At 56.2% G+C, this 18,613-nt stretch overlaps 2 protein-coding genes across 2 annotated transcripts in view; one reads left to right on the forward strand and one right to left on the reverse strand.

Moving 5' to 3' along the window:
• Positions 1-6,148, forward strand: part of YKT6 (YKT6 v-SNARE homolog (S. cerevisiae)) — a 20,725-nt gene extending 14,577 nt beyond the window's left edge. Inside the window, 3 exon segments of the mRNA XM_011946765.1 lie at positions 61-126; positions 2,879-2,980; positions 4,104-6,148. Of these exon segments, the coding sequence (XP_011802155.1) occupies positions 61-126; positions 2,879-2,980; positions 4,104-4,139 (204 nt within the window). The 3' untranslated portion in view covers positions 4,140-6,148.
• Positions 6,149-11,184: 5,036 nt separating this feature from the next.
• The window catches only part of CAMK2B (calcium/calmodulin-dependent protein kinase II beta), a 105,073-nt gene continuing 97,644 nt past the window's right edge, over positions 11,185-18,613 (reverse strand). Inside the window, exons 20-24 of the mRNA XM_011946767.1 lie at positions 18,357-18,485; positions 12,640-12,715; positions 12,429-12,523; positions 11,879-12,113; positions 11,185-11,332 (exon numbers count right to left, since the gene is read on the reverse strand). Coding sequence (XP_011802157.1) covers positions 11,881-12,113; positions 12,429-12,523; positions 12,640-12,715; positions 18,357-18,485 — 533 coding nt within the window. The 3' untranslated portion in view covers positions 11,185-11,332; positions 11,879-11,880. The remainder of the gene's footprint in view (positions 11,333-11,878; positions 12,114-12,428; positions 12,524-12,639; positions 12,716-18,356; positions 18,486-18,613) is intronic.

Genomic DNA, 18,613 nt, shown 5'->3' on the forward strand with positions numbered 1-18,613 from the left:
GGGCTTTGTTTCCAGGTAGCCACTTCAGTCCTGACTTTATTATTTTTCACTCTTTCCTAGAACCCACGAGAAGCTGATCCCATGACTAAAGTGCAGGCCGAACTAGACGAGACCAAAATCATTCTGGTAAGCAGGAAGCTGGAGAGCAAGCCCAAGAACTGAGGTGGGGGTGTGATTTGCCACTGGCCAGGCATGCACAGATCCATCCTCGTTTTAATAGAATAGTAACTACAGCACTCTCCAGGAAGTGGGATTGCCCACCCCTTCCCTCACCGCAGGCATCAGACTCTCTCCTATACCCTTGTCTTGGTTAATGGCACCCATTGTTTCTAGGGAACCAAGCTGGGAACCATTGGAACCCTCAAGTCTCCCTTCCCCATGGCTACTGCCTGTCTGGGCATTTACTGGGTTCCTAGGGTTTGGCCTCTGAAGACCTGGATTCCCACCCTGGTGGCTTTGTTAGGGTGTCAGGTGCCTCCACCACACCCCACAGGTGCCTCCCCTTGCAGGGTTTGCATTGAAGGTGAACAGATTGAACCACAGTACACTGACCACAGGGCAGTTTCTGGAATACAGGCCCAGGGTTGTCACATAGGCCCATTTGAAAAGAGCTGGAACCCTGCATTTTGAGCTGAAATCTCTTGATTTGTAACTGCTGCTTCAACTCCGTTTTTTTTTTTTTTTTTTTTTAGTTTTTGCATACAAGTGGAATGTAAGCAGCCATCTGCTTTTCTCAGGGTTGGCTCTTACGGCCTTTGCCTCTAAGAGGTCCCCTTGCTTCCTGCTCACCTCCAGTCTGTCCACCAGACAGTAGTCATTGATCTGCACAGCAGCTCTCAGATCCACCCCAGGATAAAGTGCAAACTCCCTAACTCACAGTCTCCTGACTGCACCCTGTTCTCTCTTATACCCTTTCCTGCCCAGCTCACACACAGACAACTGAAGGTTGGGCCTTTCTGGTCAGATGTCAGTTTTGTTACTGCTTGTTTACATGTCTCCCTGACCAGCGTATGAGCCCTGGGACATCTTTCCATCCTACTCATGACGCAGTGCCTAGTTTATACCGTGCTCAGCAGTTGATAGATACCTGGAGTGGATTGAAGCCCAAATACAAAGCTTTACCATTTATACAGGCATGGCTTTAGTGTGTACATCAGCGTCTCCTGGGGTTGGGGTTGTTGGCCTGGGGTGGAGCCTGGGAATCTGCATTGTATAGAAAGCATCCCAGGGGCTTCAAACACATGTCTGCTGACCACACTCCAAATAACGTGGCTTTGGAATGAATAATAGACGTGAAAGTCTCATGGTATCTGTGTCTTTTGAAACCTCGTGAGCTTTTTTACCACCTGGGTGGCATTTCTCCGTTTTCTCCTCAAGCCGTCTCTTCTGTTGCTCAAGTCCTAGTCTGAGTACCATGACACCTGGGACACCTGCTGTTTCTCCTCTCCCCACGGTGGTGTGTGGATGAGTCCTATTCGCACAGCTTTATCTAGCTGCAGTTGTAAATCTAGATGATTGGTGTGCATATCTGAATCAGTTAACTTTTTGTGTTAAAAATTTGAGTTGCTCAGCTGTGTGTAGGGATGAAGGACATTCTTGCTGGCTCCTCGTTCTGTGGCGCTTCATGTGTGCATCCAGCTACTGCAGCAGTGGCCATCTGGGGAGAGAAGTGAGCTGCTGCTTCCTGAGGGCCCTGGTGACAGAGCTGCTGGCTCTTGTGAGGCCTCCATCTCTAGACCCCTTCCCATGGGGTCAGCGTTTTCATTTCCTAAGTCAGAGTTTGTAGTGATGACATTTAGGACATAGCCCGTTTAGAAGGCAAGACATGTTCTGTCATAGTGTTGTCCGGTATACATTTGAGGCATGTATGTAACTTAGAATTTTCTAGGAGCCATATTTTGAAATGATAAAAGGAAAATAAGTAGAATTTAATTTAATTATATATTTTACTTAACCCAATATATCCAAATACAATTTTTCCAACATGTAATCAGTATAAAATTTACTATTTTTTTCAGTATAAAACTTATTAATGAGGCACGCGTGAGTTTGCATCTGAAGTGTGGTGTGTCTGCACTCAGAGCGCTGCTCAGTTTGGACTCACCTCACACGAAGTGCTCAGTAGCCATTTCCCACCACCTTTGTTTTCTGTGGCTGCTGTCAACAGATACCCTCAGATATTTGCTATTAACAAGTAGCCCTGTGGGCCTGGCTGGTGTCTTTTGGGGCTCTGAGGGAGAGTCTGTCACAGGCCTCTCTCCAGCCTCTGGTGGCTACTGGCCGTCCTTGGCCTTCCTTGGATTAGAGGTGCATCACTCCAGACTCTGCCTCTGCCGTCACGTGACCTTCTCTGTGTGTGTTTCCGTTTCTTACCAGGACATCAGTCATGGAATTAGATGCAACCCTAATCCAGTATTACCTCTTCCTAACTAGTTACATCCGCCAAGACCCTATTTCTAAATAAGGTCACATTCAGAGATTCTGGGGATGTTAATTTCTGGGGCACAGTTGGGATGGGGAGGTAGTGCGGGTCACTCTCCAACCCAGTACAATCATATAGTGCCAGCTACTCTTTTTCCAAAGCCCCATGCACACACACACGTGCGCACGCACACACAAGCCTGTGCTAGGGACAGCTTTTTGGGAAGTCTGCTACATCCCAGTTAGATCTTCTAGATTTCACGGGAATGTCACCAGGTTCTGTTCCATCCACTTGGACAGTAACTATTCTTGGACCGAGTCTTGACACCTAGAGGTGAAGTTTGTGTGTGTGGGAGTGGAACCCAGGTTAGGCGCTTTCCCTCATGACTGAAATACGAGGGGCTCATGTCAGGGCACATACTGAACAGAGCTGGGTTCTCTTCTCTCTTTTGTCTAGCACAACACCATGGAGTCTCTGTTAGAGCGAGGTGAGAAGCTAGATGACTTGGTGTCCAAATCCGAGGTGCTGGGAACGCAGTCTAAAGCCTTCTATAAAACTGTGAGTACCCAGCACCTGCTGCCTCCTGGGTGTTCTCTCCAGAGAGCAGTTGCAGCTTGCTGCTTCTGGCACTCTCTACTATGAACAGTTCTTTCTCAGACTATTGAATCATGGTGGATGGGGATTTCATTCCTTGTGCAACGAGAGCCTAAGGCGAGCGCCTCAGACTCAGGTGGTTGGAGGCAGTTCATTTGGGCGCCGATGGAGTCAATGCAGGCCGAGGCCTTGTTCCACCCCTGCCTCTGATCTGCCCTCTGCTGCTCTGGCTTATTTCTGAACTCCTGCCCCCAGTCCAGGAAGGCTGGTTCAAGTTCTGATCACCAGAGATATACTATTGAATCTTACTCCTCTTTCTGCTGAGTAGTTAGACATAAGTCTTCAGGATTCAAGCAGTTCAGCCTTCCTGAAGAGGTTCTTAAGCTTTTAGTTAATTTCCCTTTGACAGAAATATTTCATTGACAAGTATGGGTGCTGCTGACTGCCGCTTTCTCTCAGGTCAGTGCTCATGTCTTCCTGTGTGGAGATGGCCCATGGTTGGATAGTCATAGGGACAAATTTACTTGGTCTGTCCACACGCATTTGTTTTCATGTGCACATTGGAGGGAGATGGCTAGGTGGGATTAGGAAGATAGTCTGTGACCAGAAAGCAAGAGAGAAGGTGGCAACAGTGGTCCCCACAAACCACATCCCAAGTGGGAACCACATCTGTTGTTCTCAGGACCATCTTCTAGGAAGAAACACCACCGTGGTGGTCAGATAGGCATTGTTTGAAGACAAGAGTAGGGCAAAGTTAAGATATTCTGCCAATCCCATTTGTATTATTGGTCCTTTGCTTGCACCCGGCCTAACTGTAGGAATTTTACTCACTTTTTGATAGCATTAATGGGGTGTGAGAAAAGAAGGGAAAAAAGGATCCCAGACTAGTTTTGGAAACGGGCCTGCCTTGTGCTTGGTGATGGGAATCGCTTGTGGACAGCTTCCCTCGAGGCCTCCCCCACCCCATTCCAGTGCTAGTTCATCTGGCTGGCTGTGTCCTGTGGAGCTCCCTCTACCACTGCCAGGACTGGGGCTTTCCTGACTTCCTCAGTCCTCCTTCTCAGTTTCTCTTTGTTTTTTTTCCAAGGCCCGGAAACAAAACTCATGCTGTGCCATCATGTGATGCAGCCTGCCGGAGGCCCAGCGCTGGAACAGCACCATCATTCACATCAGAACTGCAGCCCCTGGAAAAGAAGAGACAGCCATAGACGAGGAGCCAGAGTGACGGCACACTGGCCATTTTTATTTTGAAGTTCCTGGGAGAAAAGGATGGTGGAAGGGTGGCGAATGTTCAAATTCATATGTGTGGTAGTGATTCTTGGAAAGAATTTGAGGTCCCCAAAGGTGTATTTTTGGGCAAATGAAACCATAAACTCCAACTGGCTTCTGTAGATGCCAAAGGGCTCTTTTTCAGCTAACCCTGGGAAGGCTCTCTGGGAGGGAGGTCAGAGCCAGCTGTTTCTCGATCTTTGGTATATCTTTGGATTTTATTTGTACATTAATGATATTAACACTCCAGTGGGGGGGTGGGGAGTCCGTGATGCTAGGGCTGGGGTGGGTGGAGTTTGAAGACTCTTGGGAAAGCCTCTCCTGGGGCCACTGTTGGGGGTGGGAGTGAACCCACCACAGTGGCCACAGGCAGGCCCCCACTTCAGGCCCAAGGCCTGGGGCTGGGGGAACAGTCAGTGGGTCTCAGATTCTGAGACTGTTGTTTAGCTTACCTTTCTGCTAAGATTGGCTTCCCACGGAGGGCAGGGCCCATCTTAAGCAGCTTCCAAGTCCCACAAAGGTAGCTTGTGGGAGGGTTTAGAAGGAGCTGCATTGTGAGCGGGGAGTGTGTGGGTTGAGGTCGTACCAGCAAGTAGACTAGGAACTGAGCCCAGAAAGGGGAATGTTCTCCTGGTGTTTGGATGGTCAGCCGGGAGTGTCCGTCGTCCGGGGAAGATCAAACACAGGTGCACTCAGCTGCCCAGAGCCTCTGGGACACTTGCCTTGACTTGCAACTTGCCTTGAACATCACGATCAAAGCAGCAGGTGCTGTGGTCTCTCAAAACTGGTTTTTATTTGCCTCTCTGGCTGCAAGACTGCCTTGAACCGCCTGAGGCCTATGCATCTGAACAAGTGGGTCTCTCCCATGGGCACCAGGAGTGGGTGCCAGCCAACCTGAGGACTCCCAGCACCCCACCTGTGGTCTGGCCAGCATAGACTTGCTAGTTCCTTCTTGGTCAGAGGCAGCTGCATGGGGGATGGAGGCCAAGGGGTTGGTCTAAGCTGTGCCCTGCCACCTGGCAGGAGGCCCACTCACGGCCCAAGTCATGGAAACAGACTGGAGCAGCCCAGGAGATGGGCCCAGGATGTTCTGGATCCCTTGGGTCCTAGTGTTATGTTCCAGGCTGCCCACCTGTGCTCAGGATGCACCCCTGGGATCCAGCCCCCATGAAAGCTCCTGCTGGGATGGTGTCATCTAAGAATTTTGAACCAGTGTGGTATGGTCCTTGGGAGCCCTGCTCTGAGCTTGCCACACTGCTGAGAGCACCCACTGTCTTGACCAGCGTCTCAGTGGTCCCGACTCCCAGTGTGGGCAGGGACTGGGCAGGAGGGTGGTGTCTGCCATGGATTCAGAGGACCCCACCTCCTGGATGGTTTACCTGCTGCTGCCCATTTTCTCTGGGTACTGCTGGCCAGAGGACTTTGGCCTACCCCTGAAGAGCCTGTCCATGCCATTTTCCTACTGCCATAGACACCCTAAGCCGAGGGCCCTTTGAGGCCCAGACCCAGCCTGCCCACTGGTGCCAGAGACGGAGTGGAGTGGGCCTGGATCTGAGGGATGCTACCTCTCCCTCCCCACTTGAGGACCCTGGGGAGAGATGGGGGCGGGGAAAATGGAGGTGTGAATTTGGGGTAAGAGGAAGTGAGATCTCCACTTGCAGGTCAGCCCCTGCCAAGCAGGGCAGGCTGGCTTGACTCAGGCCATGTGAGATAGAGGGCCCAGCCCGGCCCCGCCCACAGATCCCCTGCTCCTTTTGTGTTCTGTTGTAAATCACTTGGCAAGACTATATTTTAGGAACTGCTGCCTAACTTCCCTGTGTTCTGTTTGAGAGGTGCCTGTCTGGATAAAGTTGTCTTGAAATTCCACAATAGTCCTGTGCTTTCTTTGTGCTTCAAGGGAACCCTTTCCTCACCAGCCCCGGGGAGAGAGCGGCCTCGTACTGTATGCCTGCGTGCCTGCTGCATGCAAGGATCCAAGTTATCCTGGCTGGCCCCTGTCCAGGAGTGATAGGTGCAGGCCTGACTCCTTCACCTCCTTTCTCTAGACGTTGCTAGCAGGAACTGTATTTTCTTTTTTGCTGTTAACCAGATGAGGGAGCCCTGGAGTAGAAGCAGCCCTGTCATTGCTGAATCCTGTTGCCTGGTCTTAGCTGCAACCAGGAGACCCGCCCTGGGAAAGCTGCCTCATGGCTACATCCTGATCCTGCTGTAGGCTTCCTGTCCCTCACTGCTGAGCTGACCCCAGGGTCAATCTGAGACCACCTGGCATCCCACCAAGCACAGGTGGCAACTTTTCAGGAGCAGAGGGGGCTCCACAGGGTGCCTGGAAGCTTCCTGCTTCCTGGAAGAGCCAAAGCTGACCCCTGCAGGTTGGGAGGTGAACCAGGGGTAAGTCAAAGTCAAGTCCTGCATCAGGTTTTGAGTTCAGGGAGCCTCTGAAGCCTCTGCAGCCTCCCAGGGAGATGGGCCCAAGGCTGCTTTCAGCCTGTACTTGTGAGCCTGGAAGGCAGAGACCTCTGGCCCAGCAAGCAGCCTTGAGCAGTGCTCAGCTTTTCCTGTTCTGAGGACCTGCCAGACCTGGGTGGGGTGGGATGGAGTAACCCTTGGGGTCACGAGGCCCAGGGAGCTTTGTTCAGAGGGTGCTATTTAAAAGTGATGAATGGGCTGGGTATGGTGGCTCACGCCTGTAATCCCAGCACTTTGGGAGGCCGAGGTGGGCAGATCATTTGAAGTCAGGAGTTTGAGAACAGCCTGACCAACATGGTGAAACCCCATGTCTACTAAAATACAAAAATTAGCCAGGCATGGTGGCAGGCACCTATAATCTCAGCTACTCGGGAGGCTGAGGCAGGAGAATCACTTGAACCCAGGAGGGAGAGGTTGCAGTGAGCCAAGATCGTACCACTGCATTCCAGCCTGGGCGACAGGGTGATGCTTCGTCTCAAAAAAATGTAAAAATAAAAATGATGAATGAAATGCTCATCAGTGGTGTCCCTTTTGCCTGTAGCGCTTGGCCCAGTACAGGGTGGCTTAGTCCTGTGTGCTGTGCCCTAAAACCTCATCAGAGTTGCTGCCCTGATGGCATCTGCAGAAAGGCCTCAGGAATAATGCATGTGAGGGCGCACGATCCGCAGTGCCTGCAGCCTTCCTGGGGGAGGCCTGGCCTGGAAATCCTCCTCCGATTACAGCTGATAGGTGAGTGGAGCCCTAGCTACCATGTTGGGGACAGACACTGCAGCACTCATGGGCACTGGCCTAGATTCTTTGCAACTGGCTTTTGGGACCTGCCACCTGGCCACCCACACACCTGAGAGCACCTGTCCAGGTGCAGACCATGGGGAGCAAGAAGCTGACATCCAGGGCCGCTCTGCCACATGAAGGTGTTTAACCAGATGCTCAGGGTGGAGGAGGAGACTGAGGGCTTTAGCCAGTTCTGGGGGATCCTTCAGGCTCCCTGCCCATAGTGGATAGGACCGAGAGTGTGTAGGGGCACTCGTCTTGTCGGAAGTTACTTGGACCCAAAATGCAGGCGTGTGTAGTGTCTGGGACTGTTTTGAAGCCCATCCTTCTGTTTCAGGAAAGTACCATGGCACTGCCTGGGACACAGGTGTGGAGGGGAGCCAAGGGCAAGGCCACACTCTCAGCAGGTTGCCATGGAGATATGAGAGTGCATCAGGGGGCCCAGCGGGGGCCATGAGGGTGCATCAGGGAGGGAGGAGGGCATTGAGGCTGAGAAGGGCCAGCATAGCACAGGCAGTTGCAGTTGCTTTCCCGGGCTGGGCCTGAGCGGGTGCCCTATGGGGCCAGGCAGCATGGGTGGTGGGTGGAGCCTGAGGACAGGAGAAACTTGGCAGGGGGTTACTCCTTACTCCAACCTAAGGGTTTGCTTTTAGCTTGGGCTGGAGATGCAGAGGGAAGGACTGAGGGGTGCCTGTCTCCTTCACACCCAGGACGAAGTCCCCAAGCCTGGCCTGGCCCACAGGCCTATAGCACCTGGTCAATCTGGCCTGGCGTCTGGCTTCCCTGTCTCCATTCCAGCTCTCTGTCCTGGATTCTGGTTGTACGGCCTCTGCTGGAGCCTCCTGGCCCCCATGATAGCTGTCTACTGTATCACCTTGCACCTTGCCTACTTCTGGTGTCGGAGGCTGATATCCACACAGGCCTGTGTGCCGTCTGTCTGCATAATCCACTGGGGTGGAGCCTGGCTCTGTGGTCACTGTGTGTCCTTAGCATCCAGAACAGCCAGTACATGCAGCAGGGGCGAAAGGAGACAGCAGACAGCCAGAGGTCTTGGTCCTGGGGCTCCTTCCTGCCCAGAGGCTGCCCCGGCCACACCTTTAGCAGCCATGGGGTGAATGGAGAGTTTAGGAGCGTTGGGGGCTGGGATCCAGTTTCAGTTCCAGCATCCAGGGTGGACAGCCCTGGGCCCAGAAGACTTCAGAGGACCAGAGGAAGAGGTGGGGACGGCTGGTGGAGCTATGATCTATGACTAGTGCCCTACCTGGGGTGAGCTGTTCACCCTAGAGCAGCTCAGGAATGTCAGGGCCAGCTCAGGGCTCCATAGCACTACCTTCTGTTGGAGGAGGGGCCCAAGTAGGGTCTTGGCCAGGGACCGGGCTTGAGTCTGTATTTTGGCGCAGGAGGTCGGCAGGATTCCAGCTAAAGCACCCAGCTGCACTTGAAGCAGTTTGTCCTGTTTTTCTTTTATTTGCAGTTTCCCGAGACAGAACAAAATAAGAATAATTTTTGTACACTTACAAGGCTCAGAAAGAAAAGACAATGAAACTCAGCAAAAAGAGAGAGGAGGGGAGGCCAGCCAGCACCGTGGGCAGCCGACCCCTGGCAGCGCTGGCCAGCGGCCGCCGCCACCACACCGTGGACACCTAGCTAGCAGAGCGGTGTGGCTTGCTCTTTAGGGGTCATGCAAAAGAATTATCCCCCAGAAAAAAAATCCCCAAATAATCCCAGACAGGCAGCTCCGTGGAGGTGACAAGGTGAGAGGGAGAGGAGGGAAGGAGGCCCCAGGACGCCAGGGTGGCCGGCCGCTGGGCCACGCGCTGTCCGTGGTGAGCCCTGCTGCTGTCCCATGGCCCAGGGAGCCACTGGTGCGGAGCCCGGCAGATGTTTACCCTGTGTTCATGGATGGGGACAGCTGTCCTGGGCACAGCGTGGACGGAAGATGGTGTCCACTCTGAGTGTTCATCGGTGGACAGTCCCCTTGGAGTTTAGGATCCTGTGTCCTGTTCCCCATTCTGTGCCCCTCCCTTGGCTTGATTTGTAGGGGAAGATAAAGAAAATCCTTGTTGAAAACGATGTGAATTGAAGGTGGGCAGGCACTGGGGCAGGAGCCCCTGACCCTCTGCAGTCAGGGCTTCTGACCACTCCCACCCAACCTGGCTTCAGACCCACCCTGCAGCCCCACCGTGCTTGGGCTTGCCCTGTCCCCGAGCTCCCCCATGGTACACACCATCACAAGGGGCTGGGGACCCACCACCTCAAACCCAGGCAGCTGACACTGAGAAGCACAGGGATGGACCCTGCCCTCCATCCGCTGGTGTCCTGGGCCCTGTGCCCACCTGTTTCTGTCCCCAGCCCGCCTTATCTCCATAGCTGCATCCCTGGCCCACCTAGAAGGTGCTCTCACACGCACTGCAGCCCACCAAGGTGTTTGCACACCTGACACTGCACAGGCAGCACTGCCCTCACGCCTCCCACGTGCCCTAGGCTGGCTCGCACTGTAGCTTTTGCTCCCTTCTGCTCCCAGCCCAGATTCCAAAGGCACTCCCACTTCAGCAAACCGCTGCACAGACCCTCATCTCAGCCCAGAAGCTGGGCAGCCACCACCTCTGACCCCGCTCTGCCACTTGCTGTACCACCCGACCAAACCCCAAGCCCCAGGCTTTCCCAGACTCCATCAGCAGACAAATATGCCCAGACACAAAGCCTGGCCTCCCCTCCTAGCTTCAGTTGGGGGCTCAGGGACTTGAGTAAGGCCCGCAGTCCTTTGTCAAAAGTCTGTTCCCCCTTGCGGGGCGCGGAGAAGCCGAACAGGCTGGGGGAGGGCCAAGGGGCAGAAACAGGGTCGGGAGCTGCCAGTGCATCTGCTGCTGGCTGGCAGAGAAGAGACAGACACCTCACACAGGAGGGAGGCCAGCCCAGGCAGAGTCCTCTTGCCACAGCTGGCTGTGTTGGAGCTGTAGCCAGCAGTGCTGTCTCTTGCTCGGCGAGAGGCCCGAAGCTAAGCTGTGCCCCTCTTTGCACTTTATTCCCCCAGAAGGACCAGAGCTGGAGTCCTGGGTGTGTGGGGGCATCTCTGATGGCCTTGGGGACGGGACTCCGGTCTCAATACTCCAGGGGGTGAGGGGCCGGCCTGGGCTCTGCCGAAGGGTTGTCCGTGCTGGGTGTGTGGGGATACCGGGCACGGAAAACCCACACCTAGCCCTTCAGGGGATGAAAGGAAGGGAAGGGAAAGCAGGAACAACAGCAACTCTCAGGCACAACTAGCGGGAAAGGAGGCAGCCCAGCGGGCCCCCACAGCCCCTCCCAAGAGACAGCTGACAGTCACGACAGCCAGCGAGCACACCATGTGGAGCCCATGCGTTGGCGGGAGGATGCAGACACCTTAGGTGTGGGGTGTGTGCGTTACCTACAAACTAACACCGTTCAGCACGCGACAGGGGCCTGGCAGACAAGTTCATGTCCCAGCTGGTCCCCCAGAGGCCAGGAGCACAGACGGACACACGTGGAGCTTGGGTGGGGAGCGGCCCCACGAATGCCAGTGATTTTTACAGCTTTTTCCTTCCTTTAGTTTTTGTTTTTGTTTTTTTTTCATTTCATCTGATGTCAATTTTTTTGTGGTTGTCGTCGTCATCTTGTTTTTTTGTTTTGTTTTGTTTTTAAACAAATCACATGTGGTCTTGTTTTTCTGCAGACACAGGCACCAGGGGAGGGAACGAGGCAGACACAAACATGCGACAGGCAGGCCGTGTGCCCGAGGGCAGTCGGGCTCCAAACACCAACTCTGTCCGGCGAAACCAGGGCGCAGCTCTGAAATGGGGCGGGTGGGTCAGCTCCTCAGCAGCCCCCTCTCCCGTCCACCCCCAGGCTCTGCTGTCTGCCACGCGGCACTGCAGAGAGGGTTAAAGTCCGGAAAAGGGCCCACTCGGGAGAGGGGTTCAAGGTGCCCAACCCAATTACTAGTATCCCTGTAAAACTGGGCTCTGGGCTCTGGGCCCGCTGCACCCGTCACCTGGAGAACTCCCATCTGGGGTTCTAACAGTCCTCACAAACAGGGCATGGTGCCCAGGATTGTGTTGCCTGGGGCCCATCCACCTGCAACCCACCCAGCTCTGGCCAGTGTGGACTGCTCAGGCCCTCATCAGCTCCCCAGTCGTCTAGGGAGGCCCGCCACACCCAGCCTGCTGTGGTCCCTAATTCGACGACATTCCTGTGGCCTCACCAAGAAAGCTGATGGACTTCCCAGGCATGGGCTCTGCCATAGGCCCCACTGCTCCCCATTGCCTCCCCGGCCTGCAGACACTCACACCACCGCCACCCCTCTGCCCCGGCTGTCACTTAGCACAGAGTACTCACCTTCACTGCAGCGGGGCCACAGGCGCGCCCGAGCAGTGGAAGTGCACGTTCTGCCACTTGCCGTCGCGGCGGTGCCACACACGGGTCTCCTCAGACTGGCTGGTGCGGGGCCGGCCCTGCCCGTCAATGTACTGCGTGAGCCGGATGTAAGCAATGCAGGCGGCGTCCTCTCCGATGACGTGCACGTGCGGGTTCAGGATGGTCGTGTGGATCGGCTTGCTGTTCTTGGCCAGCACTGTGGACAGCAGGTGGAGGGAGGTCTCGGGTTACTGTGGCTACCCTGGTGCCCGCCTTCCACCCCACCACCCTAACCCCTTCCCTCTCTCAGCTCCCCTTATTGGGGAGGCTCGGCTCTCCTGGGAGCAGCATGGGCCCCTCCAAGAGTGGGATTCTGGGGGCTGGGTATCTGGTCGGGGAGGGGTGGCTGGCCAACCCTGGGCATAGAGGGGACAGGGCTTCCATAGGCAGCCACCATGCTGTCCCTGGGAGGGGCCGAGAGACTCTCCTGGGGGCACCGCACCCTCATGCCCACCCGGGCTCCCTCACTCACGGTTCTCGAAGTAGAATCTGTGGAAGTCCATCCCTTCAACCAGGTTGCCCAGTGCTTCAGGCTCAAATGAGGTCAGCCCTGGGTCACAGATTTTCCTGGGGGCCAAATCCAAGTGAGGAGGGGCCCCATGGACCCCCGACTCTGAGCAGGCCCCCCCCAAGGGTCCCACATCCTTGTCCTGCACAGCCCCCCCCCAGCCCCGGGGACTCACGCGTAGGCCTCAAAGTCACCGTTGTTGACAGCCTCGATGAGCTGCTCCGTGGTCTTAATGATCTCCTGCTTCCGGGCTGTGGGGAGACACGGCCAGGTGACCACTGGGCGCTGGCCCATTCCCCCCAGACCCCTCCACACAGCCCAGGGGAGGGCCTGGGGGAGCACAAGCTGCATCCACACCGTGTTTCTGCCGCTATTCGCAGAAGCGATCCTCTCGCCCGCCCCCCTCTATCACCAGTGGCTTCCTCATTTCCAAGTGCAACAGCTTCCATCTTATTTTTCTTAACTAAAATATTTTTGAAGGACAGAAATATTCTATCCACATTACAAAATGTCTGGAAAATGCAGAAAGAGGAAAAAAAAAAAAACCCTTCCACAATCCACTTGGAGGTCACCTCCTGGCCCCACGAGCTGTCCGCCACAGTCTCCCTCCTGCCCTCCAGTGAGCCAGGCCCGGGGCCCACCAGGCCTGGCCCTGTGCTTCCCTGCAGCTTCCCAGCCCCACCCTCCTTCCGAGCCTTGGGTTCTTAGTGCCTCCTTCACCCAGCAGCTCTGGTGAGGGGGCTACCGCGTGCAGGCACCAGGTGAGAAGGCAGAGACCTGCCTGGAAGAAGGAGCCATCAGCAAGGCCACGTGGAGGCCGGGGAGGAGGAAGCAGCAGGGGGCGGCCAGGCAGTGGCGCGGGCTACAGGGTTCCCCCGGGCGATGACCCGGGTTGTCCCAGCAGCAGGAAGAGCAGGCATGGTCTCTTCTTCCCTGCTTTTCTCATAGGAGCCGCATCCTGCTGGCTTCACCTGCTTGCAGTCTGAGGCCCACATGCTACCCCTGCAGACACCCCCGTTGCCCCACACCCCCATGCCCAGGCTTCTCTCCCGGATGCCTGCCTGCGGTTCCTGCCCACTCCCCTTGGATTCCAACAGGCCCCCCAGCCATGCTGGTCCTCACTGGCCTCTGGGGTGCTCACTGGCAGCCCCCGTTGCTGCTTTAACTACAGCTTATTTTCGTTGTAAAAGATTTTAAACGTATGGAGGATGTGGAGAGAATAATAGAACCCACACTCTACAGATTCACATCTTAACATTTTCCTATTCACTTTAGACACATTTTAAAGAAATAAAGCACCGCACATGTAGCTTGAAGATGCCTGTGTTCTCCTCAATCTCGTCTCATTCACTCTCCTCAGACAGAACTACTGTCCTCAGTGAGGTTCCTAGCCATATCTGCGAGGATATATACACAGGCACGCGCATACATGCACACTCACACACAGAACACACACGCACACGCACGCTCCCCTATACACACGAGTAACACTGGTTTCTCAAAGTAATTTGTCCATGGAAAACCTAATCTCCAGAAGTGCACCGGAAGCAGGTTCCTGGGAACTCTCCCTGTGGGGGAAGTCTCTGCACTCCCAGCACTGCGCTCTGTGACCCTCAGGCTGCTGCAAGCCATACCTGGGACACCTGCCCTCAAACTGCTGCCCGCCCTGCAGGACACCATTTTCACCAAGAAGGCAGGCCCTGTGGTGACGTTTCCACCCTTCAGCTGTGAGTGCTGCCTCCAACGGCCACATACATGCGACCTGTCTGTGGTCTAAACTCTCAGAGGAGGGAATTTTTTTTTTTTTTTTTTTTGAGATGGAGTCTCACTCTGTCACCCAGGCTGGAGTGCAGTGGTGTGATCTTGGCTCACTGCAGTCTCTGCCTCCCAGGTTCAAACGATTCTCCTGCCTCAGCCTCCCGAGTAGCTGGGACTACAGGTGTACACCACCACGCCCGGCTAATTTTTGTGTGTGTGTGTATTTTTACTAGAGATGAGGTTTCGCCATGTTTGCCAGGCTGGTCTCAAACTCCTAACCTCAAGTGATCCGCCATCTCGGCCTCCCAAAGTGCTGGGATTACAGGTGTGAGCCACTGTGCCCAGCCAGAGGGAATTCTAGGCATGCCCTGTGATGAGGTTGCCTTTATCTCTCCCACCATGCCTCTGGGAGCTCACCCCACCAGGGAGCCCACCTGGCAGGTGAACTGAGTCCACGAAGAAGGCACGGCATGCCCAGGTGTGCTCATGCATGTGCGTGTGGCGCTGCCTGGGAACACCTGTGCTGCACCTGTCTACGCTGGGGCCTCATGTCCCCTGCTGCACAGTGACAGCAGGAGGAGCCCGATGGCACCTGAGGAGTGGGGTGCACACATGTTCATGCATGTGATCACATGCATGTGTGTACACATGTGATTGTACGTTCATGTGCATGTATGGGAACATGCACATGAGCAGGACGGTGTGTGTGTGAATGTGTATAGATGAAACTCATATAGATGCACGAGCACCTGTGTGTGCATGTGTGCACAGTGCCTGTGAGTGTGCACGTGTCATGTGTGCCTGTGTTGTGTGGCATGGGCACATGTGCACTCGTGGGTTGTCCCTATCTGGAAAGTCCCTTGCTCCTGACCCAGCTGCACTTCTGCTGCCAGCCTGTCTCTCTTTCTTGCCTAACTTTCGTCTACACCATGTCATGGATGGTCCTCAGGGCAGTCTTGCTATAGAAGCCCACCCACCTGGCAGACCCTGGAAAGCTGGCCTCTAGGAAGGTGGGCTGCAGGATCCAGAAGCCCCTTCCCCTCCAGTTCCTGCTGCAGCCACCACGAGTCCCATTCCTGGCCCCATTCCACCTGCCCAGCTCTAGGAAGGCACAGGGCTCTGTCCTAACACATGCTGTGGCTGTTCCTGTCCTTGCCCCTGGGCCCCAGGACAGTAGCATATGACACTTGAGGGCCCGTGCGCACCCCAGCTGCTATGTTCCTGCCTCCTCTCCACCCTCTACCTGGCACCTGCCTCTCCCCTGCCTCATGCCCCCACTTACACCTGTCCTTTCCTGGAGATGGCCCCAAGCTTCAGGTCTGACCTCTCTTCTACCTGTAGCCAGTCCTTCCAGCAGCCCCCAAGTCAGACCCCACCAGATTGCCTGGCTCTGCCCTCCTTGCATCAAGAGAGAAATCTGGTGTCCACATGTCCCAAACACCTCCTGTCACTTAGTTAACCCCCCTTTCTAATGGACAGAGAGAGCTGCCTCTCCCACTCCACAGCGGTTCTCAGGCACAGCAGCACGCAGCTGGAATGGAGAAGAGAGTGACATTATCTCATTTGGTTTCCAGTCTGCTTTGGTTCTACAGTCACCTTACACTAGTGGTAAGTGAAACTAATCTTCCATTTAATGAAGTAATATGCAGTGCTTTTAAACAAATTGTAATTAAAGTAGGAGTTGGTGGGAAGAGAAAGCATAAAGTGAACAGAAGAGGACATGCATGGTCAGAGTTCCATTCAAGAGTGGTAACCATGAGGAAGTATGGGAAGCAGGTCTGTTGTGAGACCCACCCATCCATTCCACAGACGGGAAGAATAAGTTGACCCTGCCCTGCGGAATGCCCAGCTTGACCCAGCCCCCACTCCGCCTCCCCACATAGCACATGGGTGCTTTTGTGTCCCTGATACCCGGGCCCCTGAAAAAGGGCATGATCCCTGATGGAGGGGAGGGAGGGGTGCCCAACATAAAGGGGTGCCTGGGTGGGGAAGCCTGCTGGCTGAGGACAATCTGCCCTGGCAGTTCCAGGGACAAAGGGGAGGCGGTGGGCAGGGTCTGGGCTTGGAGGGGTCTGCCTGAGCCAAGAGCCTCTGCAAGTCAGGCCTTCCAGGTGCCCTGATGCAAACAGGAGCCTTGCATTGCCTGTGGCTCTCTTGGCGTGATGCGACAGGTCCAGGCAGGCCCAGTGCATCCAGGTGGGGTCAGAGCAGGTTCTCATCCTGGCCTGGACTCCTGGGACCCCAGGCTGGCCCCAAGTCCCATCTCTCAGAGCCAGAGGTGGCTGCAGGGGGGAGGGCAGCTGCCCAGGGATCAGGCTGGATTGCGTATAATCCGCGATTAGAGAGCATGGGTCGGGAGGAGACAGGGTCTGAGGCGGGCCGTGGGCAGCTGCCCTATTTACACAGCTGGTGGGTGCCTTCCGGAGAAGGGAGGGGGCTCACGATTGGCCTGTAGGATGGCCCAAAGCTGGCCACCTGCTGCCTGGGCCCAGGTGCCCTCAGGGTGGTACCCAGGCTCTTCCTCTCCCTGAGTTCCTGGAACGTCTCATCCACCCCTCTCCCAGCCCTGCCCAGCCCCTTCCAGGAAGGCCACACGAATCTCCATCCTACCCTGCTCACAGCTCCTTCCTGCAGCTCCCACCTCCTCAGCCAAGCTCAGGGCAGACTCTGGAGGGGCAGGTCTGTGCTGTGGCCTCTAAAGGTGAGCCTGGGCACCAAGCCCCGAGTTGGCCACTTCGTACCCACCCTGGGCCCTGTCCTCAGAGGACTCACTCCGGCTACTGCACAGACCTTGAGGGCAGGCTGCAGCCCTGGGCTGGGGTCATGCTAACCTGATGGGGTGACCTTCCAGGCAGGCTCCTTTGGGCACACCCCTCCACTTCTGCAAGGGCAGCAAGCCCCTTAAATCAGATGAGCTGCTGTAGAAGTGGCGGGTGTGGGGGGTTCTGACCACTCCCAGAGGCTCTGCTGTGCACCCGCCCCAGCTGCACGGCGGCCCCTCCCCATGCCTCCCTCCTTGAGTTCGGTCGCCCAGGCACCCCGACCCTATCACCATCAAGAACCTGGTCTTTCCCCTCAGCTGCTCGCCTCTGATCCCCTCAGTCAACCCCCACTGGGAGTCCTCACCTGACCACAGAACGCTCTGGGGGTGAGTGCCCCTCCAGGGGCTGCCCCCTGCCCTCTCGGGCACCCAGGGTGGATCCAGTGTCCCTTTGAGCCTACAGGCTGTATCCCCCTCCTCGGGCCGCTGCATCCCCCTCCTCGGGCCGCTGCTCTTGTGGGTTCACTCTCCCCACACCCCTCTCCCCTGGCCACCTGCAGCAGCCCCCACGCTCGGCCTGCAGAGGGGATGAGGGCACTCAGACCCCACCTGTCCCTCAAGTACTTACCTAGCCACTGCCCTGCCATGCCGAGCCCTTGGCCCAGCAGCCTCTTCTCTAAGAGCATCTCCACACCACCCCCAGCCTGGTGTCTCCCCACAGGTGGGGGTGGCGGCAGCCCTGGGATGTCATCCATCCCTGTAAGCGATACTGTGGGCAGTCGGCAGACAGACCGGGAGGTGGCCCAGCCTGGCTCCTCCCTGGCCGGAGAGGCTGCCCAGCCTGGGCTTCCCGTCCCGCCCGCTCTGTTTCAGCCTGGCCCCAGCTGCCCCCCAGATCCGCGCCTCCCGATCCCCACCTGCTCCCTGCTGTCCGGACTTGGACAGCTCTAATGCTAGAGCATCTCAGTGACACTTTTCTGTCCCTGCCCAGCAGGTCCGCCTCGACCCAAGCCAGCAGCTCCTGGCGTGCCAGCCCTTGCCACACGCACAGACCCTCTGCCGCCCATTGCCCTCCCATCAGGAGAAGGCTGTGGAACTCAGGGTCACAAGTTTTGGGGTCGGTGACAAACCTGCTCTTTCAGACGCTCTTCCTACACACTTGTGTCATACACACTTCATAACCATAACCTCAATTTTCTGAGACCCAACGGCACCTGCATGTGCTTCAAAGCAATTCCCTGGGGCCCAGCAGAGGGATCCTGTGCCCCCGCCCTCCCCCGCAAGCTGGCCCTTCCCAGAGCACCACTGCCAGGCTCGCACTCCCCGAGCCCCTCCGGGCAGCCGCTGCCAGGGCCACTCAAGGTGCTACTTACACGGGGTGGGCAGGGGGCCAGGGATAGTCGGAGATGGGCAGGGCGGGGGCCCCACTGGTGAGGGGCCCTCGGCTTCTGGGGTCCCTGAGCCCCTCCTCACAGAGTTCAGGATGTCAGAGATCCTCGGGGCTGGGGCGGAACAGACAAGACGTGAACACAAGGCAGGCACGGGGGGGCACGCAGGACAGAAACCATGGGCAATCAGCCAAGCCAGAGATTGAGGAGCACAGAGGGAGACGTGGGGGTGGGGCACGAGG

This window comes from Colobus angolensis, unplaced genomic scaffold (assembly GCF_000951035.1).
Source record: "Colobus angolensis palliatus isolate OR3802 unplaced genomic scaffold, Cang.pa_1.0 Scaffold253, whole genome shotgun sequence".
NCBI classification, from domain to species: Eukaryota; Metazoa; Chordata; class Mammalia; order Primates; family Cercopithecidae; genus Colobus; species Colobus angolensis.